The sequence below is a fragment of the Sinocyclocheilus anshuiensis genome, unplaced genomic scaffold (assembly GCF_001515605.1).
Source record: "Sinocyclocheilus anshuiensis isolate Anshui unplaced genomic scaffold, SAMN03320099.WGS_v1.1 scaffold335, whole genome shotgun sequence".
NCBI lineage: Eukaryota > Metazoa > Chordata > Actinopteri > Cypriniformes > Cyprinidae > Sinocyclocheilus > Sinocyclocheilus anshuiensis.
The window spans coordinates 884,588-907,150 of record NW_015548239.1 but is presented as its reverse complement, the minus strand read 5'-3'; the positions used below and the strand labels follow the sequence as shown (position 1 = coordinate 907,150).

Below are 22,563 nucleotides of genomic sequence, written 5' to 3'. Positions count from 1 at the left end.
GCCTCACCTGGTCTGTTCATACAAAATCAGTGGTGATGAACGCCAATCAGCTTCTCTTCTTCCTCAGGTGACTGAAGAAATTTAGTATGTCCCCAAAAATTCTCAAACAATTCTACAGCTGCACTGTAGAGAGCATCCTGACCAGCTGCATCACCACCTGGTATAGGAACTGCACCTCTCTCAACCGCAAATCCCTGCAGAGAGTGGTTCAGACAGCCCGACACATTGTCGGAGGTGAGCTTCCCTCCCTCCAGGACATCTACATCCAGCGATGTGTGAGGAAAGCACAGAAGATCATCAGAGACTCCTGCCACCCGAGCCACGAACTGCTCTTGCTGCTACCATGAGGCAGATGGTACCACAGTATCAGGACCTGCACCAGCAAACTGTGAGACAGCTTCTTTTCGCAGGCCATCAGACTACTGAACTCCAGCCAATAAAACAACACAACACACCTCATATACCCTTGCATTGCACTTTATTAACAGATTAGTTACACTGACTGTAAGTGACAGAACTGTAGCATGTCTTTGTACTGCTCAGCACATACACATATTCAATGCAGGCTACATCATCTCTCTTCAGCACTCTGACAAGCTATTTGTACTAAACATTACAATGCATCAACTGCTCTCTATAACAACATCGACATTTACCTCACTCTGTTATTACTGTGAATAATACTGACTATTACTGTGTAAATGTGTATAATGTTATTTAATGTATATTGCCAATTGTACATATATCGTGTTGTTTACACTGCCTTGTTACAGAAACTTGCACCTAAGAATTTCACTGCCGGTACACCTGTGTACACGATGTGTGACAATAAAGAGATTTGATTGATTTAATTTGATTTAATTATATTCAGCCAAAATGAATGAAATAAACGAAATTACTTGAAAAAGGATTCATTCATTCATTTGCTGAATGAGATTCAAAGATCTGAGTCAGTAAAATGATCCGAACTTCCCATCACTAGTCTTCTGTGCAAGTTGAAAAATTTCCAAGTGGTGCTTCTAGCTCCGCCTCTCTGGACGTCTAATGGGGTGGAGGGATAGAGTTGTCACGCAAACCAATCAGTGAACAGCTTATTGACACTTCCGGTTGTATAGTAGTTACTGTATCTCCAACATGGTTGATGACAGAAAAAATTGCAAAAATAAATATTGATGTTGTTGCTGTTGCTGATGTGCGTGAAGAGACTCCTCATCGTGCAATGTTTTTATTCACGTGAGTGACATGAAAAACATTCTGCGAGTAATCTAGAGTGAGTAAAGCCCCATTCACACTGCCAGCGACACACAGCGACAAAGCGACATGATCCCATTTCATTTTCAAATGAGAGCTGGCGACAGGAGCAACAGTGGCCGTTGGCAACAGAATGTAGGCGTGTCAAGCGAAGTGAGTAATGTGACAAAATTTAAGTAGTTTAACTTTATAAAATATACAAATATACAGAGAATTTCGTGAGCAACAACCTATAGGAGTGAAGAATCTGTCAGTGGTGCTCACACATTATCGTCTCGAATGCAGGCAAGACAGGACCAATTTCCGGAGCAATTTCACTGTTTTATATGATTTGACTGTAACCACATACATGGATTAAAAAAAATTATAAGTGGAAAAGAAACTGTTGGCAGTCTTAGTGAGTTTGATTCATACATTGATGGTTTGTGTTGTTAATTGTATGATGCAGTAGGCAGTTTAGCACTGGTTAATGATTTAATGCACTGAGCACTGCTGTAGTTTATATAACAACACTCTCCAACAGCAGAATGCTACTTTTATTTATTTTAAGTCTAATTTCTTGTTAAATTAGAATGGTATCTTAGTTTTACTGGCAATATATATATATATATAGATTGTGATTGTATTTTCTAAAGATATGTCCAGACGTGCAATCAAACAATAACATTAGAGTGACAGCACTAGGAATGCGCCACAAGCCCACAGTACAGAGTCTAGCGACATACAGTGAAAAAGTTGCTGGTGGAGTGAACAGGGCTTAAAGCGATGTGAATTTTCGTTTCGCTTTTGGTGTGCACACACCATTACACTTGTGTACCACCCGAGTAAGTTGTTTTCATAGTTATTATTAGTATGCCAGTAAAGGAACATATAGAAACATGGCAGATAGTATGTTCTTGGATGTTTTTATATATACCTGCACCATATAATACACTACATAATTTGAGAGTACCTGATGTCAGACACAACAAGACACACAAACTACTTTTTTTAACCCCAAATCTGCACATTTATGACTTAATGTGTGTATTTTAGGACCAAAAATTTAATTATAGGCTTCCTCATCATGGACAGATGGACTATCGTTTTCCTTCTGATAGTACAAGGCACGGAATGTATTTGATGATGCAAATTCGAACAGGATTATGGGATTTTGTAGGGGTTGATGTTTGTGGTCTGGTAATCTTTTAAGCTGCTTCAGTGGACATGCCACCTTACACACATACTGTTCATACACTCTTACAAACACCCACACATACTGAATACACACACACACACACTACTATGTTATCTTTCTCTATTCCGAATTCAGTCTTGAAGTCATGGCTGCAATCATAGACTGATGGACTGGGCGTAAAGGCCACAGTTTCCTTATCAAACCACGAACAGCACCCTGCTGGGTGGAAGCCCATACTCAACACTTTGAGCGTCTCTTTCTTTGCCCACAAAGACCAATGAAAACATCTGTCCGTTAGTGTAAAATCATCCTGGCGGCACGACTTATGTAATTTCTGGTAAGAGAATCACCCATCATCCGTCTCTATTGGCATATCATTAATGTTACGACACAGGGCCTTTTCAAATCAATGACACGGAGACTCTGGAGGTTGTGGATTAATTCATTTAATTTGGCGGTGTGTTAATGCCTGATTGTGAATTATCCCTGTGTTCTGATTTGAGCTCTCATATATTCCTTGAGATAATTTTTTTAATCCTGTTTGGTGATAAAGGTCTCTAATCTGCCTGACAAATAAATTTTTAAATGCATTATATCAACGTTGCAGAGACGCACAATATTCAAATCCCAAAATCAGGGATTACAATGAATAGTGCCGTTCACCCTGTACATAAACCGTGTGTCTATAATTGAGTATTAGTCCATAATATGCCATAATCTGCATGAGAAGCTATGTGTGGATTTAGAGAGAGAGAGAGGCAGTGTTATTATTACACTAAATTCTAATCTAATTCAACTCGCACTGTGATGCGTGTTTGTGTTGTTCCATCTTGCTTCTCTGATTGGCTGAGTAGCATCTGTTGAATGTTGATAGAAAACCTGCCTCATTAAAGAGATAGTTCACCAAAACATTTATCTTCTGATGTCATTTACTCAGCCTCATGTTGTTTCAAACCTGCATGACTTTTCTCTTTTTTGTTGTTGTTATGGACCCCACTGACTTTCATTGTATGAATAAAAATATTTGAAACATTCTTCAAAATATCTTTTATGTTCCACAGCAGAAAGAATGTCATACGGGTTTGGAACAAGATGAGGGTGAGTAAACGATGACAGACATCATTTTGAGGTGAACTATCCCTTTGTCTTCACCAAGATGCATAAGAATGTATAGATGTAGCATTCATGGATCAGCAAACAGCGCCTGCCAGTGTGTTTTGCTGTGCCCTGCAGCTTGTGGATGTGTCTCTTGCTCTGAATTTGGGGATGTTGTCTGGTTGATTGATGGAGTTGTGACTGTTTGTGTGTTGTCTATCAGCAGTATCTTGACAATGTTACATAGAAGGCTGAAGTTCCCTTTTGAACTGTCTCTCCCGTTGCGTTAATCACGTCATGAGGAAACTCCTGTTTACTCTGATACTGAAGCCTGATTTGATCACGTTCGTGTAGCTGCACGAACCAATGACGCTTCAACCCGACAAAAGGGGTGGAGCCGACTGCTATATAAGTTCGCTCTGAGTGCCATTTCGTCAGAATTTTCTCCTTTAGTGACAAAGGTCATCTCCTCGCTAACTCTGCAAGCAAGAAGCCAAAGAGAAGAAAGAAGCTCAGCCTCCTGCTCGCCGCTGTGAGAAGAAGCCACTGGCAGCAGAAGAAGCTTGACGCCTTCCCCTGTGGCCATCCGGCTTTTAAAAAGAGCATATTTTCTTAGCAAATTTCCACTGCAACGTTGTTGCAAATGTTGTGCCGCAAGTGTGGCTTGCAGCACAGAGAGGGGTTCCCTGCACGATGCAGATGGGCAGTGTGTCACCTGTCTGCTCGAGTGAAATCAAGCCAGCTCAGGTCCCGCATGCTTCACTCTCCCCTCAACGCCACGATTCACCCATTTTCTTCATACATGAGGATCAGCACCCCTCGTCAGCTGCGAGCGGCTTGATTTCCTTCGGTGGGTTGGAGAAGGAAGCTGTTGTGGATGACTCTATGTCGATGACGGCTTCAGATGCAGAAGAGTGGGCGTGTTCTGGCCAAGACCCCGACACCCTTCCTCCGACTCAAACAACACGGCTCCACTTCTGCCGCTCTCACCATTGTTGACGGCAATGAAGAACGAGGTTACAGCAAGCTGTCCCCTCTGGAAGAGGAAGTCGCTGCATATCTGTGCCTTCCATCGGCCCTGGGTTTAAAAGCTCATGCAGCACATCTATCTAAGCCCTGCAGAACTACCTCAGCCCTAGTGGCTTATTCAGTGGCTGGCCAGGCTGGCTCAGTGCTTCACACGATGGCGATGCTCCAAGTTTTCCAAGCTAAGCTTCTCTGCACCATGGACGAGTCCAGCCAGAGTTTCTGCATGGCAGAGTATGCCAGTCGCCATACCCGACTTAACCGAGTGACCTCCCCCCAGAACCTCAGGGCAGTGTTGTGCCAATGGCAATATGCTTAACTAGTGTGGTGCAAATGCGATCGCAAACGGACATCGATTCTGCCCAGATGCAGGCATGGATTACGCCTGACGCTCCCTGATAGGCTAGTGGCGTCATTCTTGCTGGGGACTTCATCTTCCCTCTGGGCTTTCCAGAGGATGCTCAACTTCATGTCGGCCGCTTTCTCTGTGATTTCCTCTGGGCCTGCTTCACATGCGGCCCCTCCAGTATTGACTCAAAGCACTTGTCCCATACCATCTTGGCGCCTGGGATGTTTACATCTCAGGGTAACCCACTGCTGCATCGGAGCTGTGACCCCCGTTCGGATGACATAAAGGGGGTAGCCTTCATAAATCGCTAAGGTCTCAGGTCACACTCCCTCTGTAAGTTGGCTCGATGCCTCCTTTTATGGACACAGGGCAAACTCCTCTTGCTGAGAGCAGTTCATGTGCCAGGCAGACTCGTTCGAAAGGGAACACTCCGGTTACTTACATAACCTTGGTTCCCTGAGATAAAGGAATGAGCATTGCGTAGGCTGCCGTGCTATAAGGCTGCACACGAGTCGACGACTGTCGCTTCAGTCGAAAGATTGTGAGGAAATGGCACTCAGAGCCGACTTATAAAGCAGTCGGCTCATAAAGCAGTCGGCTCCACCACATTTGGAAGCACCATTGGTTTGTACATGAACGTGCACAAGTCAGGCTTCAGTATCAGAGTAAACAGGAGTTTCCCCATAGTGTGATTAACACAATGCTCGTTCCCTTATCTCAGGGAATCGAGGTTACGCAAGTAACCGTAGCTTTTCCTATTCCCCTCTTATTCTTTCTACACCTATCAGTCTTATCAACTTTCTCTTTCTGGATTTATCCAATGAAATGTAGCTCTGTGATGTGAATCAGCAGATGCGTTTATATCTCAGGCTTTTCACACCTATATCCCTCCATAGCTCTATTATATGCACACAGACATTTTAAAGAAAAAAAATTGCACTATTTGCATAGTTATGGAGCGATAAGAAGCTCATCATAAAGCTTGCCAAGTCATGAACAGACATTTATCCTTAAGATCTGAGTAATTTATTTTAGGATCATACTTTTCTAAGCATTATTCTGTTTTTTTTTATGTCAAAATAGATGAATGTTGAGTTAAAGTTCAGTCATGTTTGGGTCTTAAAGGGAAAGTTCACCCGAAAATTGTAATTCTGTAATAACAGAATTTACTCACCTTTGCGTCATTGCAAACTAGAGCGGGCGGTCAAAAAAAATGTAGCACGGGTCCCGCCATCCCGCCTTGCCATGATTTGGCACATAACAAGAATCGTGGAATTACATAAACACTAGGCTTGCTACGGTAGTCTGTGTTACATGGTGTTTGGTTATACATCGATTACATTACTTGGCCACTGCAGCACCGCCCCACTGTCATTTTGCTTTTTTTATAGAAATCAAAATAATTTAGTTCAGTTGGAAAACAATGGCTACCATCAACAGTTTGGTTACCTACACACTTTAAAATACCTTCTCTTGTGCTCAAAAAAAAAAAAGAGAAGGAAACTCGTGCAGGTTTGGGACAATTTGAGAGTAAGTAATGACAAAATTTTCCTTTTTTGGTTGAACTATCCCTTTAAACTACATAAATGGCCTTTAAAATTAAATGACCATTGGAAATGGATGCAACTCTGTACAGTCTAGATGTTTATGGATGGTATCAGTTTTCCTTTGGTTTGAATTGGACTATAAATTTACTTGATTTTCATAACTTGCATCTTGTTTGTACTAACGTAAACCACAAAGAGCTTCTGTTTGTTGGAGTTTTTATTCAAGTTCAATGTTTCTAAAGGCTTATGTTTTTACTTAATGAATGTTTGGGTGAACCTTAATGTTGAAAAACAGGATTTTGGATTGTGTTCAGCAGCTAAAGCTTATTAGGGGACTGTTAGTGTTTTAGGGTATTTTGTATTCAATTAAGGTGGATCCATTCAGTGGAATAACAATTTAAAGTGTGTTTGTTCAGATATTTGCTGAGTATTTTCTCTGGTGGCTTTGTGCAAATTTATTTGCTCAGCTTCTTAGAAAAAAGTAATTAGTTTCTTTGCTTAAAAAAAAAATCATTGTGTTTCCTCTAATTTTCATTGGGATTTATAATACATTGTTCTACCTACATCTTTAAAGAACTGTTCTTTAAACCCTTTGTGCTGAGCCAATCTGAATCCAGGCTTTGCTGAAATGAATCTAGCACACAGCCTCTCTGGGGACACATGGACAAACAGTTATTGTGTGAAAGTTACAGAAATGACTGGGTTATATTTTTTTTACTTGGAGAATAATTCCATCTCCGTCAGCCGCTCTCCGTACAGTGGGCTTGGTGCATTTTGAATGCTGTTTTGGTTTTATTAATAATTGATTTCCCAGCTTCTGCAGTTGTAAAACTTTTTGTGCTGTCACAGACTAAATTAATTTACAATCCCCCTTTTTGGAATCTATGATAAAATATTTATTACAATGCAAATAAATACAACAAAGTACCCTAACTACTTTTGATTTGTATAAATAGGAGAAAATAATGTGAAATAAATGTGTTTAAATTAAGAATGAAGTCAAATATTTTTTGACATATATTATATATTATACCTCTTATCCAAGATGCATTTGTGCATAAATGCAATGATTTTGTGCTATAGTCATATACTACAGGGAAACAATTCTCCAGCGTACAAAGCTGAGAATATTACTACCATTTTTCTATGCCACAATGCCCTTTTTAAATAGGCACATTGTCAGATATGCACCCTGGAACAGCCTTGGGTTTGAAATCCACTTTTTATCATTGTAAAAAACAAGGGTAACAATATGTATAAGTGTATGTTTCCTAACCAGGGGCTCTCAGATGGCAACATCTATAAAATGTCATATCTCATAAATTATTTATGTCCACTTTAACTAGATTTCCTTGAGAAATTGTTACACTGGTGTTTAACAGAGGCAATAAATTAGCAGCATATGGCAATACACTGAAGAGAATTACATTTGCCCTGTGAAATCTGGACACATTATCCCACCTGTTCTCTGCGGGATCACCCTGACATTTGCTGCATTAATTGCCACTGGTTGATGAAAATGGACCATAAGTTCTATAATGGTCAATATGCTTAACTGTTGTAAAGTAGTGACTATGACTCCTGGACAATATAATTCTTGATCCTAACTGTGTTGCTGTTTTTTCTTCTCTTTCATTTTCTAGCCTGTGAGCTCATGAATCAAGGGATACTGGCTTTGGTGTCGTCGACGGGATGTTCTGCAGCCAATGCGCTACAGTCTCTCACAGATGCCATGCACATTCCTCACCTATTCATTCAGAGGAACGGAGACGGCACACCCCGTGCTGAGTGCCAGCTCAATCCCAGCCCCGATGGAGAGCGCTACACGCTGGCCGCACGCCCTCCTGTGCGTCTGAATGATGTCATGATCACGCTCGTCTCTGAACTCCGCTGGCACAAGTTCATCGTTTTCTATGACAGCGAGTACGGTGAGTGACGTGAGGGGTTACGGGTGAAACTATGTGGCTTCCATCTCCAGTCGGGAGGCTGGTTGGAAGTCAGTGATAGGAGAGCAGGGGTGACACTGATGTGAAGGGAGAAATTTACTTTGTGACATGAGCTGGAATTCACAATTCATCATGATATTTTGGTGCATAACAAATTTGGAGGACTTTTCAAAGCAAAAAAAAAAAACTAAAATAAAATAAATGATGCAGTCCATGAGCAATGCTTAAAAAAAATCATAATACAAAGACATCAGCTCTGAAGTTAAAATTTGATATGAGCAGCTGGACTCTAGCAGACTCTGGCAGACTAAAAGGCAGACTGTCAGTTGTTAACAAACTCTAGCATTGTAGTTTTGAAAACCATAACAATTTTCAAGATATATAAAAATGTGGACTTGAATAGCTTTAGATTCCTTCATTGAGCCAGTGATGCTCATCTCATTAGAATCAGTTTGGCTATCATTCCAGAATTCAGAATAATCCATAATCTCCGCTTTAATATTAAAGACTACTTTTACCCTGACCTCTCTCGAAATGTAACCTAATGTAACCAAGACTGAGAACTGGTCTTTACCCTACCCCAACAGTACATCCTACCCTTAAACAAACCTCTTTTAGCCTGATCCTGTTCAAAAGTTTTGAGTCAGCAAGTTTTTGTTGTTGTTTGTTTTTAAAGAAAAGATAGATCACACTGTTCACGCTGTTGGAAAAAAAACAAAAAACTTTTTGGGCCACTTTTACCCTCAGTCTGAACGTGGCCAATGAATCCTGAAAAAAAAAAATGTATCGCTGTTTTCAAAAAAAATATTAAGCATCTTTTGTCAGCATTGATAACAATAAGAAATGTTTTTTGAGCACCAAACCATTACTAAAGACTGACAATTCAGCTTTGACATCGCAGGACTCTCAGTCCCCTCAGTCCCTTCAGGAGGGTGGTAGACATGAACGAATGTAATTTTACCCCTCTAGCTAATTTCTGATTTTTTAAAACTGAGGATGATGCAACTCACCCTGTTACTGTTTATTCCTGGTCTCAATGCTGGTTTTGTCTGAATCCTAACCTGCCCCTAAGATAATGGCTCAAAGCACATTAGCTGATAATGATTCTTCTCTGCTTTCTTGTTCTATCTGACAGTAAAATGTATTAATGGGTTAAAAGGTGTGTTCAAAGAATCTGGTGACTAATGTTTCTACAGTATTTGCAGACTGGGGTTGGCAAACGCACTGGCGCATTTTGTAGCATTTTTTCCTGATAACACCGAAAAGTACTTAAAAGTACTTGCTCTGTCAATTTTTATCGTACAGATAAATCATTTGAATCAGGAAAGGGTCTACTTTTGTTTGTATACACTCATAATAACAACAAAAAGTTGTGCTTTTGTAAAATAAATAAAACAAACAGGATCCGCTTTCTGCTGTCTCGGTCTCCGTGAACTTCTTGAACCAAATGAACCAAAACTCTGCTAATACTTGACACACAGACATGAGAGATACAGTATGTCTATAGAAAGCTTGAAGTGTCTACTTTTAAATGAAGTAAGTCATGTCGAAAACAGATACTCTCTGATAAAGTAATCCGTATGAAACAAAAGCGATATCTGTCCAGTCTTTCCCGTCTGAGCTCATTATCTGTAATGTGGTCACACTCACGAGCAGCGCGCGCTATTCATACGGTAATCATCCATGTGAGAAGCGTGAGCATGTAAACGCCCACATCACCTCCATAAAAGCCTGAAGATTCATCAAGTTAATCTCGGCTACTTCTCGTTTCTGGAAGAAGATGCGCTGAGAGGAATAAGCCAGAATTTACCTCAGAAGAAGAACGCGATGCGACGCGCGGCTTGATCCAGCGGAGGAGATCATTTCTGACGAGTAAGTCATGTTTTATTACTTGCATTAGTAGTTATTGTGTTATTGTGACATAACTTGTACACATTTTACTAGTTATACTTTTCCCAAACTATAGTTTCTGACTAAATGTATGAAATCAAGTGAATTCTCAGTGTTTAGATCAGTGTGCTCAGTAATGTGTCTAATGTGACCTTCACTGTGTATATTTTGATTATACTGTGTTGTAAATAAAATACAATAATCAAAACCCCCATGATTTTACTCTCCTCACATTCTTTCTTCGTGACCTCACAGTCACAGTCACACTGATGACCTATTAGGGGAGGGCCCTTTGTCTCTCAGGTGTGAATCACTAAATATAAATGGCCATTGTCACTCCCTCGCATACAGCCTTTCTAACACAAGACATGACTTACAAAAGTTAATTTAACATTGTTTTCTGTGACTAAGTGAGCAGAATGATTTTTTGTAGCAAATGTTCTGTATGTTTCATGGCCTTATTTCAGTGACTTAAAAATTCTAGTTTTTCACTAACCACGCATAAACCTTATTTTCTCAGAAATATAAATTTGTACAAACATGCTGATTATATATTATTGTTGCACAGTTTGTGCTGAATACAGTGTAATCAGACTTTAGTCATTAATATGTTTATAAGAAACTGAAAAAAGCACAGGGCATGTAAACATTTCTTCAGGGCCCAAAAACCCCCTCAGACGCCAGAGGGTTAATAAGGTCTTTAGTTCTGCAGCTTTAACTGTAAGTTGGTTGTTCAGGCTGAAGTGTGGGGTATATTGTTTCCTGAAAACAACACAATACATTTTGAGGTCTTGTTAGAGAAGGTAAAGCATAAAGCTCCCTCATAAAAATTCTTTGTACTTACTAGTACTGACACCAATTAACACTTAAACTGTAAGAGTCTCTTCTGCAGTGCTGCAGGCTGTAACAATGCATTTTAACTAAGAATGTTTTGGTATATTTATCTTGCCTTTTTTAAAGGGATAGTTCACCTAAAGATGAATTGTCCTCACCCTCATGTTGTTTCCAAATATGTGTGACTTTCTGCACAACGAAAAAAAAAAAAAAAGTGAAATTTTGAAGCAATGTACTGGTTGATCTTTTTGTCATGCAATTGCATTGAATATTGAACACAAAACACAATAACGGCAAACTGCACTGCTGTATATTCCAAATAAACAAAGCCATCGTTAGAGGACCACCCTATAGCTTAATGGAGAAAAAAAATCAATGATTTGTGAATGAATTGGCCCTTTGAGTCTTTTTAATGAATTGCTTGATTAATTTGAAATGATTTCTTAGAGGCTTAACAGCTTGCTAAAAGGGAAGATTATCTGTGAAAAAGAACATACATTTTGATTTGTTCCTCACACAAAGCTGTCATGTGGCTTCAAATGACTTGGAATATAGCAGACAAGCAAGTTGGACTACTTTCATGGTTCTTTCTGAATGTTGGCATCCTTGATTTTTTTTTTTCATGGAAAAATAAATGATGACTGAATTATTTTTATTTTCGAATAAACTCTAACAAGCATGCAGGCCCAATTTCCTTTTGTTCCCATCCTATCTTCTTAAAATCCCCATTATCCCAAGCAAGTCTCTTTAGCCCATAGCTCTCTCCTTGGGTTGTTGCTGTGCTATCAGGCTGCCATCACAGATTCAAAGGTCTGGATAAAAAGCGACTCAGAACCATGATGGGGCATTTAATCCACCTAGTCAAAGCAGAGCTCCCTTGTGGTCCACATGGATGAGATCTATTTCAGAAAATATGCAGCTACACTGTGCTTTAAATAGCTCAGCAGTTAAGGCTATTTGTGCTACAGATTTTGGATTCAGGCAGGTTCTGGCAATGGGCTGAGATGAGTCAGACCACCAAACACCCTGGAGCAGGTAACATCCTTCAAACTGTATCGCAGAGGTCAGAGGAAAAGCCCCAATGAAGACATAAAACATGATTGATGGTGGTGCAGAGCTTTCAGCACTGAGCATGGCACCCTCCTACAGGAGGAAAATTACTTTGGATGTGTCTCATGGCCTGAAATACTAGACTAAGAGGCTTCTTGGTAAGGCCGTAGGTTTTATTTTTATCTATCTATCTATCTATCTATCTATCTATCTATCTATCTATCTATCTATCTATCTATCTATCTATCTATATCAGTCTATCAGTCTTTCATTCTATATCATTCTGTCATTCTATATCATTTTATATATCGTTCTGTCTATCTGTCCATCTGTCTGTATTTGTCAATTATATATATATTTGTACAATGAATAATAATGACAAAAAAATACTATGGAATTAAATAATTAAATGTAAAGGTTATCTGTATTGTTTCCTTTAGATAACTGGTTCAACAGCAAGTGGTTTTAGACAGGCGGTTCAACCAGCTGTTACTGTAACTGGGTTGAAAACCTCTGCTTAAGACAATGCAATGGACAATATTAAGCGATTCTCAAAGACCTATACTTTCATTTTACAAATGAAAACAGGACTCTCAGTGCTTCTATTACAATCAGTCACAACGGTGATGGCTTGAAAAAATAGGCACAGAGCTGGTAACTTTTGTCCATAGCGCCAATTTTGTCCTTACACCTTTGCCTTTAACTTTTCAACAAAACCATTATTTCATAAAATATGCCAATGTGCACAGCACATTCTATAATAAAAATAAATGCATTGAGAGTGGTTTTAGACCATATAAAAAGCAGTGACATTTGAAGGGCAGTGTAATAATAAGATAATTATTAATTTAAAGATAATTTAACCGAGATCTCAGTTCTGCTCTTGTCACTTCTGTTCCACTGGTGCAGGGACACTGGTAGTACAAATGGAAAACCACAGGCTGCGGGTGTGTTAAACATACCCAGAATCTGAAAGCAGGGAAACTGATCTGAGTGAGCTGCTACTCCTGATCAGATGGTTGAAATTCAAGAAAAGTGGCTCATCTGTTTAAAGAATTTGTCCCCAAAACGTGTTACATGTGAGAAAGATTGTCTGCATGCACTTTGGCTTCATATAGATGTCATGTTTGGATCTGTATGCAATTAATACTCACAGATTACCGCTTTTGTCTTAAAACCTAATTGCTTCTATGTGAATCAAGTGAGAAGATTTATGACTAACTCTCAATGCATCTAAAGCTCGATCTGATTTGAGTAAATAGGTTTTTCTCACTATCTTCCACTCATTTCTCACCCTTGAGCACTTCGTAAACATCCTCCTCTATCACTGTTAGAAACGTTACTAGTGCCTGCTTTTGCAACTCTACTTAAACAACACAGCATAAACCAGGAGCTGATATATCAACAGATTATGTATTTAGCTCATGGTACATTGCCTGCATAAATGGGAAATAAGAACCAATCAGACTGAACTGAACTCTATGAAGAAGCATGCATGTAATCATCCTCATTTTTTTATTTTTTTTTATACTGTCGATAAAAGTTACCTCTGTTTGACTGATTGGTCTATAATCAACATCCGGACATTTTGAAATGGATTTAGGTTGGAATCAGGTTGCAGTGCCATATATAGTGTGTTGTAGCATGATTTTTCTCTTGGTAAGCTTAAGGCTGTGGGCTCTTTTATTGCTAATTTAAAAAAATGTGACCACTAATTTTGTCTTTTTGAGTAGTATTCCTGCCAACTGCATTTCAGGCTATTTTTAGAAGGACAAGTAAACAGCCTTGAAGGATTGCTGTGTGAAAAGCTTTCATAGCGTTTGAAGTTAACATTATTTATCTCTTTACTGGAGTGAACAGAAAATTGAAGGACACTTCTGTAGCAACCTTTCAGACAAATTGATTTAGTTAATCTGGTTTTCAATTAAATTAATAGTTTTCATGATCTAATGAACAGTGGAGTAAAGTATTTCAGTAAATGTAACTAGTTACTGTACTTAAGTATATTTTTGGCTAATTTGTAGTTTTACTAAATATCAAAGATATTCATATATGAAATGAGGACATGGCTGCAGTTGATGATGAGGCCAAAACCAGCATTTCTTTCTGAGCACTTCAGCTTAATTTAGACTTGAGTGTTTGTAGACGTTTAAGAGTCTGTAGTGACGACCTTGATTTATTGCAATTTTGAGGTGTTCAGTTTTATTTTGATTTTAGTAAATAAGCATGATTGTCTTGTGCACAAATTAAATGTTTCTTGTTTTTCACTTATAGGTGTTGAGGACTAGTGCATCTTGTGCCTACACTCAGTATGAGTAAAATACTTAAGTACTGTTCAAATCAAACACACTAAGACTTTTACTTAAGTCGTATTGGAATTGCTGACTTTTAACTTGTAATGGAGTCATTTTTGCTGTAAGGTATCTTTGTAGGTATCAAAGTATGCTTTGCAGGTACTCTTTACACCTTTGCTAATGAAAGACGAATGTGTGTTTGTTTGTTTGTTTTTAAATACTGTCACTATTTTGTTGTTGACATCAGTCAACTTCTGTGCGATCTTAGACATTACTAACTTTAGTGTGGGAGTGGCAGTTTCCTGGCAACTGATTCTCCCCTGAGCTGCCTGAACCGCTCTTTTACAGTATTTTTGTGTACGTTCAACCTCCATAAAGTAAGTCTATAAAACATCTTAATGTGGAGATCTTTTTGTGTTTTGCAATTTATAAACAGCAGTAAGCTTGCCCACAGGCCTGTGAAAGTTGGTTTTGTAAGCGAGTTCTCAGTTTAATTGATGTTTTGGTTTTAGCTGAGCAGTCCCAGTGTTTACGAATGTCCCTTTTTTTATCATGCCGCTGAGTAATGTGTCCTTTTGTTTTATTCACTAGTGTAGAACTGATAGTTTTTTTAACCTACTGTACCACCTGTTCTGAGAAGTGATTTCATTTGCACTCTTACATGCACACAGACAATCTGTCGTTTGTCTAATGATGACTTCTGCTTTTAAGTTTTAACAGTTTTTAACATGTCTTGTTTTGACATGTATGTATAGTATATAAACAGGGGTGCACATAAGTTTTCAGTCTGGTTCTCATGAGAGCACCTGGAGATTTGGTATGGTGCTCACACTGCACATGTAGTGTGACCTATTAAATATAACTATTAAAAAAAATGATTGTAGTGATAAGAATATTATTGCACTTTATTTATTTCATTTTTTAAAAATCAAATAATAAACAAAATAAAGTCTAATATAATAATACTATTATATTTTAAAATAAATAGTGAGTATTAAATAAAAATACAATTATTTTATAGTACACCTAAAATACAATGCTTATATTTGCATGTATTTTTTTTTCCTTTTTACTGTTTGATTTCTTTATATGAATTTATCATTTTCAAACCTAAAATCAGCATTTTTAGTTTGGCGGGTTGCCAGCAAGTAAGTTCATTTTAGTGCTGCCGAGTGAAGCGCGTCAGTGAATGAAATGGCAGTTTTGCATTTTGCTGTGAAACCAGCAGCATATAGCCTAGGTTTATGCTTTCAGTTTGAAATGAAATCTTTTACAGTATTACAGTTAGTCGATCTAAAAGGGTGATTATGCATGATTATGATTATGAGCGAACTGAACTTATTTCCACAGCGCATTTTTTATTTTGGTCGCTCATTTATGTGCAGCCCTGAATATAAATATATATATAGATTATACAGCATTGGACTGTTCTGTTTTGTTTGGATGGAGAGGGTTTTTTATTTTATTTTATTTTATTTTTTATTTTCTGGTTGTCATTCACCACAGTAAGATTAATGAAAGGCATATGTTTTGTATTTGTCTATATTTGCAATATTCTGGATGTGCTCTAGTGGTCTTCTGGTCAGCTTTGTTAAACTGCAGTGATTTATGCTGAAATCTCTCTCTTATGTCAGAATGTTGGGGTAATAATAGAGTTTGTGTCATAATTTGCTGCTTTTGAACAAGAGGATGATGAACCTTTCTTAATTGGCTCCCTCTTCAAGACAAGGAGAACCCATTTGTAGGTGAGACAGAGAGGAAGAGAGAGACACAGAGGCTGGGTATGTCTCTGGGCAGTTCATGTCACAGACAGTTAAACGAGCAACAGTCTCCAGGACTGTGAAGATTTAGTAGTGCTGTCACGTGGACCCACTCAACAGCATGTCAACCAAACCCCCTCTCGTTTAATAGGTCATAAGTGTTCTAAGTCTTTCCAGGAAGAGCGCTCCCCATGGCCTTCATGAGCAATACTCATACTCAGGCCCCCAGATCTCTGTACAGCAGGCCGGTGGATTGAGACACAAACAGAATCATAAAAAGAAACCACAGATGAAATGATTTTACCATAGCAACTGTCTATATATCTTTGTAGTGGATCAAATTATGATGTTCATACCTGCTAACCCTATGCAGAACCAATTAAAAACATATTTTCAAAGGTTGTGTACGATGACCTTTGATGCAAAGACCAAGCATCCTGAGGTCCATTAATCACAATGTGCGTCAACTTGTGAAGATGCATTTATAAAATACTGAACTAATGGTTAATAAGAAATAATTTAGGTCCACTACACAGTCTTTGTTGTTGTTATTTTAAGTCCTCTGATGTTTAACTTTATGATCTTATTCCTCAGTAATATTCTACTGAGTATATCGTGATAGACCTCCACGTTAATTTTGATCAGCAACATTCTGCTTATATCAAACTTCAGTTCTTGATAAGATTTGTTGTATTCAAGACCTTGCTGATTACATAATGATATATATGACTGTCGATTTGTTGCATAACCTCATGCTGCTTTAATCAAGACGAAGCTCCAAATCCAACAGCAAGCCTTGTATTTTATTTTTCGACCTATTATTTTCATTACAAAGAAAGGAACAGAAGAACGTCAAACTGCTCCATTGATTCCCTCCACACCTCCATCACTCGCGTGTTTTTGCCCAGTGAGACGGCAGCTTGTATATGCCCTTGGATATATAATTACACTCTTTAAGCAAATCCAGTTTGTTTCTCAAAAGACTTTTCTCAGATCTTTCTTTCCACAGATTTCCATGTTGTTTATTTATATATTCCTGAGACTTTCTCCTCAAGAGAGTACATTTTTTTCTTCAGTTTGTAGCTACAGCTGTGATATTTGAATTACGGTGGTATGGTGAAACTAATCTCTGCGAGAGTTTGAGGAAATTGTTTGAACTATTGTGTGTGTTTGTGTGTTGGGAATGTCGATGGGTCACTTTTAAGTCACACCAAAGTCATTAACATCAAGAAAGGAGCATAATATGACATTCACTTATTTGGTGATTAAGTGATGCATGATCTTTACCTCATCGCCGGTGTTCATTTATAAAGTGTGCTTTAGTATATAGCATGTGCATACATTTTCACATCCGCATAGAGACTGATACCATTTTTGAGATACATAAATATATCTTGCCAATATAGACTGATTTAGTTATTTATTCAATGAGATTAGTTGAATATGTTAATTATTCAAATGTACAAAAGGTTCCGATTCAAATTATCCTGATGTATTTGCTGAAGTTCATTCATCAGCTTATTGCAATGTGAAGTAGCATTTACCTTCAGCTGGACTTCTTAGCTAATAGCACCAAGGCTATATATATCTGGCTTTACGTTCTCCATTGTGCTCTGATAATATAGCAAGCATGCTTTAGTCCTTCTCTTAAACTGTCAAATTTATTTCTGACTCTTCTACAGAAATAACAGCTGCTTGAAATTATTGTGTGCTGCTACTCAGTACTAGTGAATACCGAATCTCTGCTGTTCAAGAAGCCAACTTCTGAACTTCAAGAAGTTCAATTTCTGTCAACTTTCTTTTTTCCTTTTCTGTTTTTAACAGAATATATATATATATATATATATATATATATATGGTATATAATTTATTTAAAGCACATGCTTCATTACACTTTGTCTCTTTTGACTGAGGAGATATTAATTGATCTGTTCACTAATTAATTTTTTTAATGTTACATGTTCTTGTGTCATGAAAGCAAATGTCTTGTTCCTTTATTCTAATTTGTATATAATAATGGTAGTTTTTTTAATAATATTATTTAAAAAATGTTATAACTAATAATTCTTATTATTCATAGTAGTAGTAGTTTTTTTATGGTTTGTCATGTTTTCATTGTCCTTTTGGTATGTGTTTAAATGCTGATATGCTCAAAGATGACCTGCAGGCTTCTGGATTAAGAAAAATAATGATTTAAATGCAAAAATAAATAAATAAATAACACTAGCTTACTATGATTATTGCCAATTATACTGAAAGGGTTTTCATTAGTGTATTTAAACCCACTTGCATTTCATTTCTTTGCAAGTGCTCAAATAATTAGACTTTCTCGTTAGTAGTTGTTTTGAGCACACTGGGGCCAGTGTGGGGCAAGTAATCTGTTTTGATGGTCAGTTGTCATGGAAACAGTTTGTAGCTTGTAGCAAAAAGCATTGCAAAGAGGGTGAGTTATGATAAAGTATATCAAGCGCACACTCACACGTACGCACAAAAAATATGGTGTTTGATCATTCTTGATGCCTGTTTAGCTTTTCTGTGTTGCAATATAACCCTGAAAACTGGGCTTTGTGGTTGTCTGAATAAATATATGCCTGAAGCAAAAGGTAGACCTGTAAAATAATAATAATAATAAATTCGAGAAAAAGAAAGGGAGATTGTCAGTCATTCTTTGTACTTAAACATGTGTCTTAGAATGTTAAAAACATCACTTTGATCTTTGGCCTGCAGCACTGTTGGACAGCAGGATAAAATGCTAGATGCAAATTATAAATGCAACTAACCATATAACTGTAGATCATTAGAATTGCAAAATAAGCAACTTTGATTAAAATACTGTAAACCTAAACTTTCAAGAGAGAAAGGAATATACCTATTTAAAATATCAATATCAATTTGTTGCTGATATCAAACACATCGAGTCAAACTCTATAATATTTTGACACAAATTAATATGTCACTTGGTAGAGGCTAGTAAAATTAGACAGATGTCAACAGAAAATGTTGTGTAATATGCCCTTATTCTTAAAAAATATGAACAAGCTAACTCAAGATGAAAGAAAATACAACCCAGAATATAAATATGGATTCATTGGTCATTTAGGGTATCTTCAGTTTCTGTAGTCAGCCATTGTCATGCAATGGTAATATCAATACATTTCTGTTATTTTTTAAGGACATTTGTAATAATTTGTTTTTATGATCATTTTGGTCCTGTGTTGGGTTGCGACTTGATGTCCACTGTAAAATCTGACGCTGTAACTGTACACTCCTTGAGTATATTTGGTTTGAAATGTACTTTACAACTGTTAAAGAAGTGTGTCCTATATAGTATTAATAGAGGTAGTTTGAATGAAATTTCAGATGTACCACATCTGCCATCTTGCTATCACATGACGTACCAGCGTCAGTTGCGTCGCTTCACTGCCATTCACAAATCCTGTCCTGTGGCCTCATGGGATAGTAAAGTGTCCATTGGCTGCGCACTTCAGAATCTCGCTTGAAGTCGTATGTCATTTGGGTACTTTTCGCCTGCTGTTTTTCAAATACTATGACTGTGGAAATACTATTTTCAAAACTTTTCAGCTACTATATAGTATGGAAGTAGGTATATTTGGACGCAGCATGAGTTTTGAAGCAAAGCTAGTTGAGAACTACCAGTTGATACTGAAAAACTGATTCAGATTTGTTTGCAGAGGAGATAAAACTGATGTTAAGACCTTGCTATCTGCAGATGGGATAAACATTTTCTGCTCCTCATAATGCTTTTTATCAGACTATTTTGCTTCCTTACTTTGATAGGTTCTTGAAAGAATTCTGTTCCTTCTCTTTGTTTTCTTTGTGTTTTTTTTCAATCAGTGACTACAAGAAGAAATAGAAAATATAAAAGATGCAGACATGTCATAGCTCTTCACAACATTTTTTAACTGCCTCAATGTCATGCTATGAACATTTATTTACAGCTCAAAGTGAAGACCATAAATGTATGCATTTCATGATTGATCTATATAGCTAATTAGACCTTGAAGCCTCATTCTCACGTCTTGACCCTTTTAAGGGACGGTTTTAAGGGACTTTTGTCCTTTTGGCATGTAGATGGGTAGATGGTTAGAAAGCTCCATGCCAGACAATTATGTCATCAAAAAGCCACTTCAGTAGACTGAACACGACGTGACTTGACAGCCGTGATGTGCAAAGGGGCAAGAAAACAGGATTCTTTCTCCTAGACTCCTCAAATCTCCAGAGCAAGGAACAGAGAATTTTCAAATGTTAAATGGATAGTTGATGAAAAAATTATCTCTCATCATTTACTCACTCTCATGTTGTTTCAAACCTGTATGACCTTCTTTCTTCTTGTGGAACAAAATGAGATATTTTCAAAGATATTACTATCCCTTTCAACATAATTTCCCTGAATTAAATTTACAATTAGGTTGGACGTTATGGAAACCTTTGATCTCAAATCAAATATTTAGTCTATATTTGATCTATTTTCATCTCACTTTTCATCTTAAATACAATTTTTAGCTCTCTGCACATGAGCCTTGGTTTTTAACCATCATCTTTTGCTTTCTCTCACACTATGTCTCTTTCAGATGTGAGGGGACTGCGTGGGTTTCTGGACCAGGCGTCTCGAATGGGTTTGGACGTGTCTCTACAACAGGTTGACCGGAATGTGACAAAGCAGATGTGCGGGGACTGCGTGTGTTTCTGGACCAGGCTTCTCAAATGGGTTTGGACGTGTCCCTACAACAGGTTGACCGGAATGTGACAAAGGTCTTTTCCACTCTGTTCAGCACGATGAGGATGGAGGAGCTGAACCGTTACCGAGACACTCTCAGACGGGCCATCCTGCTGCTCAGTCCTCGCACTGCCCAGGTCTTCATACACCAGGTAGGTGTTATTGTAACAGCAGTTCGGAAGCAATACACGCATAGGTGGAAAGATGCAGTGATGCTATTATGTACCAGTGCCTATATGTTAAATATTATAACATATAGGATATATAGTGTTTGTGTGTTTGAGAGTATTTTTGCCTTACTTTGAGGACTTTGTCAGAAGAAAAAACAGTTAATGAAGGATGTTTTTAGGAATGAATAATGTCTATTTTTTTTTCTAGAAATAGAATCAGTGTATTTTTAATAGAGCCCGACCGATATATCGTTTTGCCGATTTTATCAGGCGATATGAGCCTGTCGCAGATATATCGGTATCGGCGTATATGCCGCCGATATGCCACCGATATGAACATTTTTTTAGAGAACATAAAACGCAGATAAAATGCTTGGAAATGGTGTAATTACGTAGTTTGTCCAGCATAGTGTGCTCCATTGTTTGCTACTGGCGATCTGGATGAAATGCTTTAAAGCTTAATTGTATGGAATACCATTGAAAATTTGAACATATCTTGTAACGGCATGGCAAATCCGCACCAAATTTGGGGGGATCCCTTCAGCTCGATGAGCCCTCTCGAACGCTGAGTGTATCGAATATCGAATCGAGTGTATGTCTCAAGGCCCCCTTTCGAATGAAACCCCCACGTCGATAGCCCCCGGGGTCCGGGAGTTAAGTGTAACAATAAAGTGTATTGTTAAATTGTTAAATACCTTGCCTCCATTACATATCTTTGACACGTCATTATAAGTGTCATCACCACATTTGAGTGATCATTGCAAAAAATGTATTCTGTTTATGTATATACTGCATTCTATATATAGTACCAGTCAAAAGTTTGGACACACGAATGGGAAAGTGTCCAAACTTTTGACTGGTACTGTACTATAATATACACATACAGAATATCAGCCGATATATCGATATTGGCATTTTTTACTCCCTAATATCGGTATCAGCATCGGCCCTCATCATTTTTAACCAGAAATGTGCACGCTGCTTTTCTGATGTTCACTTAAGTTTTCTGTGTCTTTTTTCCCGTGTCACTTGAAATGTTTCCGTTTTGAATCGTTGTTGCCAAAGGCGAGACACGTGAGGAAAAAATAAACGATCAGTTGGGGGACTATATTCTGTCATAAATCGCATACCATTCATTGCTGAACTTTCTACCGTCCGTTACTGGAAATGAAATTAAAATACTGGTTGTTATGTCCCGATCTCAATAAAGTTTACAAACGCTTTGGTCCATGAATTAGATCTCGCTCGGGGTGCGCGCTGTCTGTGGAGGTTTGGCCAGGACCGGTTCCAGAATTAAATCAACATATTTTATGTTCCATCCATTGCCAATCACTGCTATTTCGAGAGTCAATCCCGCATAAATATGCAGATGTCATTCCCGAAACTTTGCAGGGTGTAGCCTATGTGCCCGAAAAACGAAAGTTTCATACAAATTC

General features: G+C 38.0%; 1 protein-coding gene across 3 annotated transcripts in view; it reads left to right on the top strand.

Moving 5' to 3' along the window:
- Nucleotides 1-22,563, top strand: part of LOC107654854 (glutamate receptor ionotropic, delta-1-like) — a 281,413-nt gene that overhangs the window by 177,400 nt on the left and 81,450 nt on the right. For 2 of the 3 annotated variants that reach the window (XM_016442137.1, XM_016442138.1), the window contains exons 3-5: nt 8,089-8,373; nt 20,812-20,879; nt 20,972-21,109. In XM_016442137.1, the coding sequence (XP_016297623.1) occupies nt 8,089-8,373; nt 20,812-20,879; nt 20,972-21,109 (491 nt within the window). Of the gene's footprint in view, nt 1-8,088; nt 8,374-20,811; nt 20,880-20,903; nt 21,110-22,563 lie in introns of all 3 variants that reach the window. The other variant, XM_016442136.1, reaches the window with a different exon arrangement.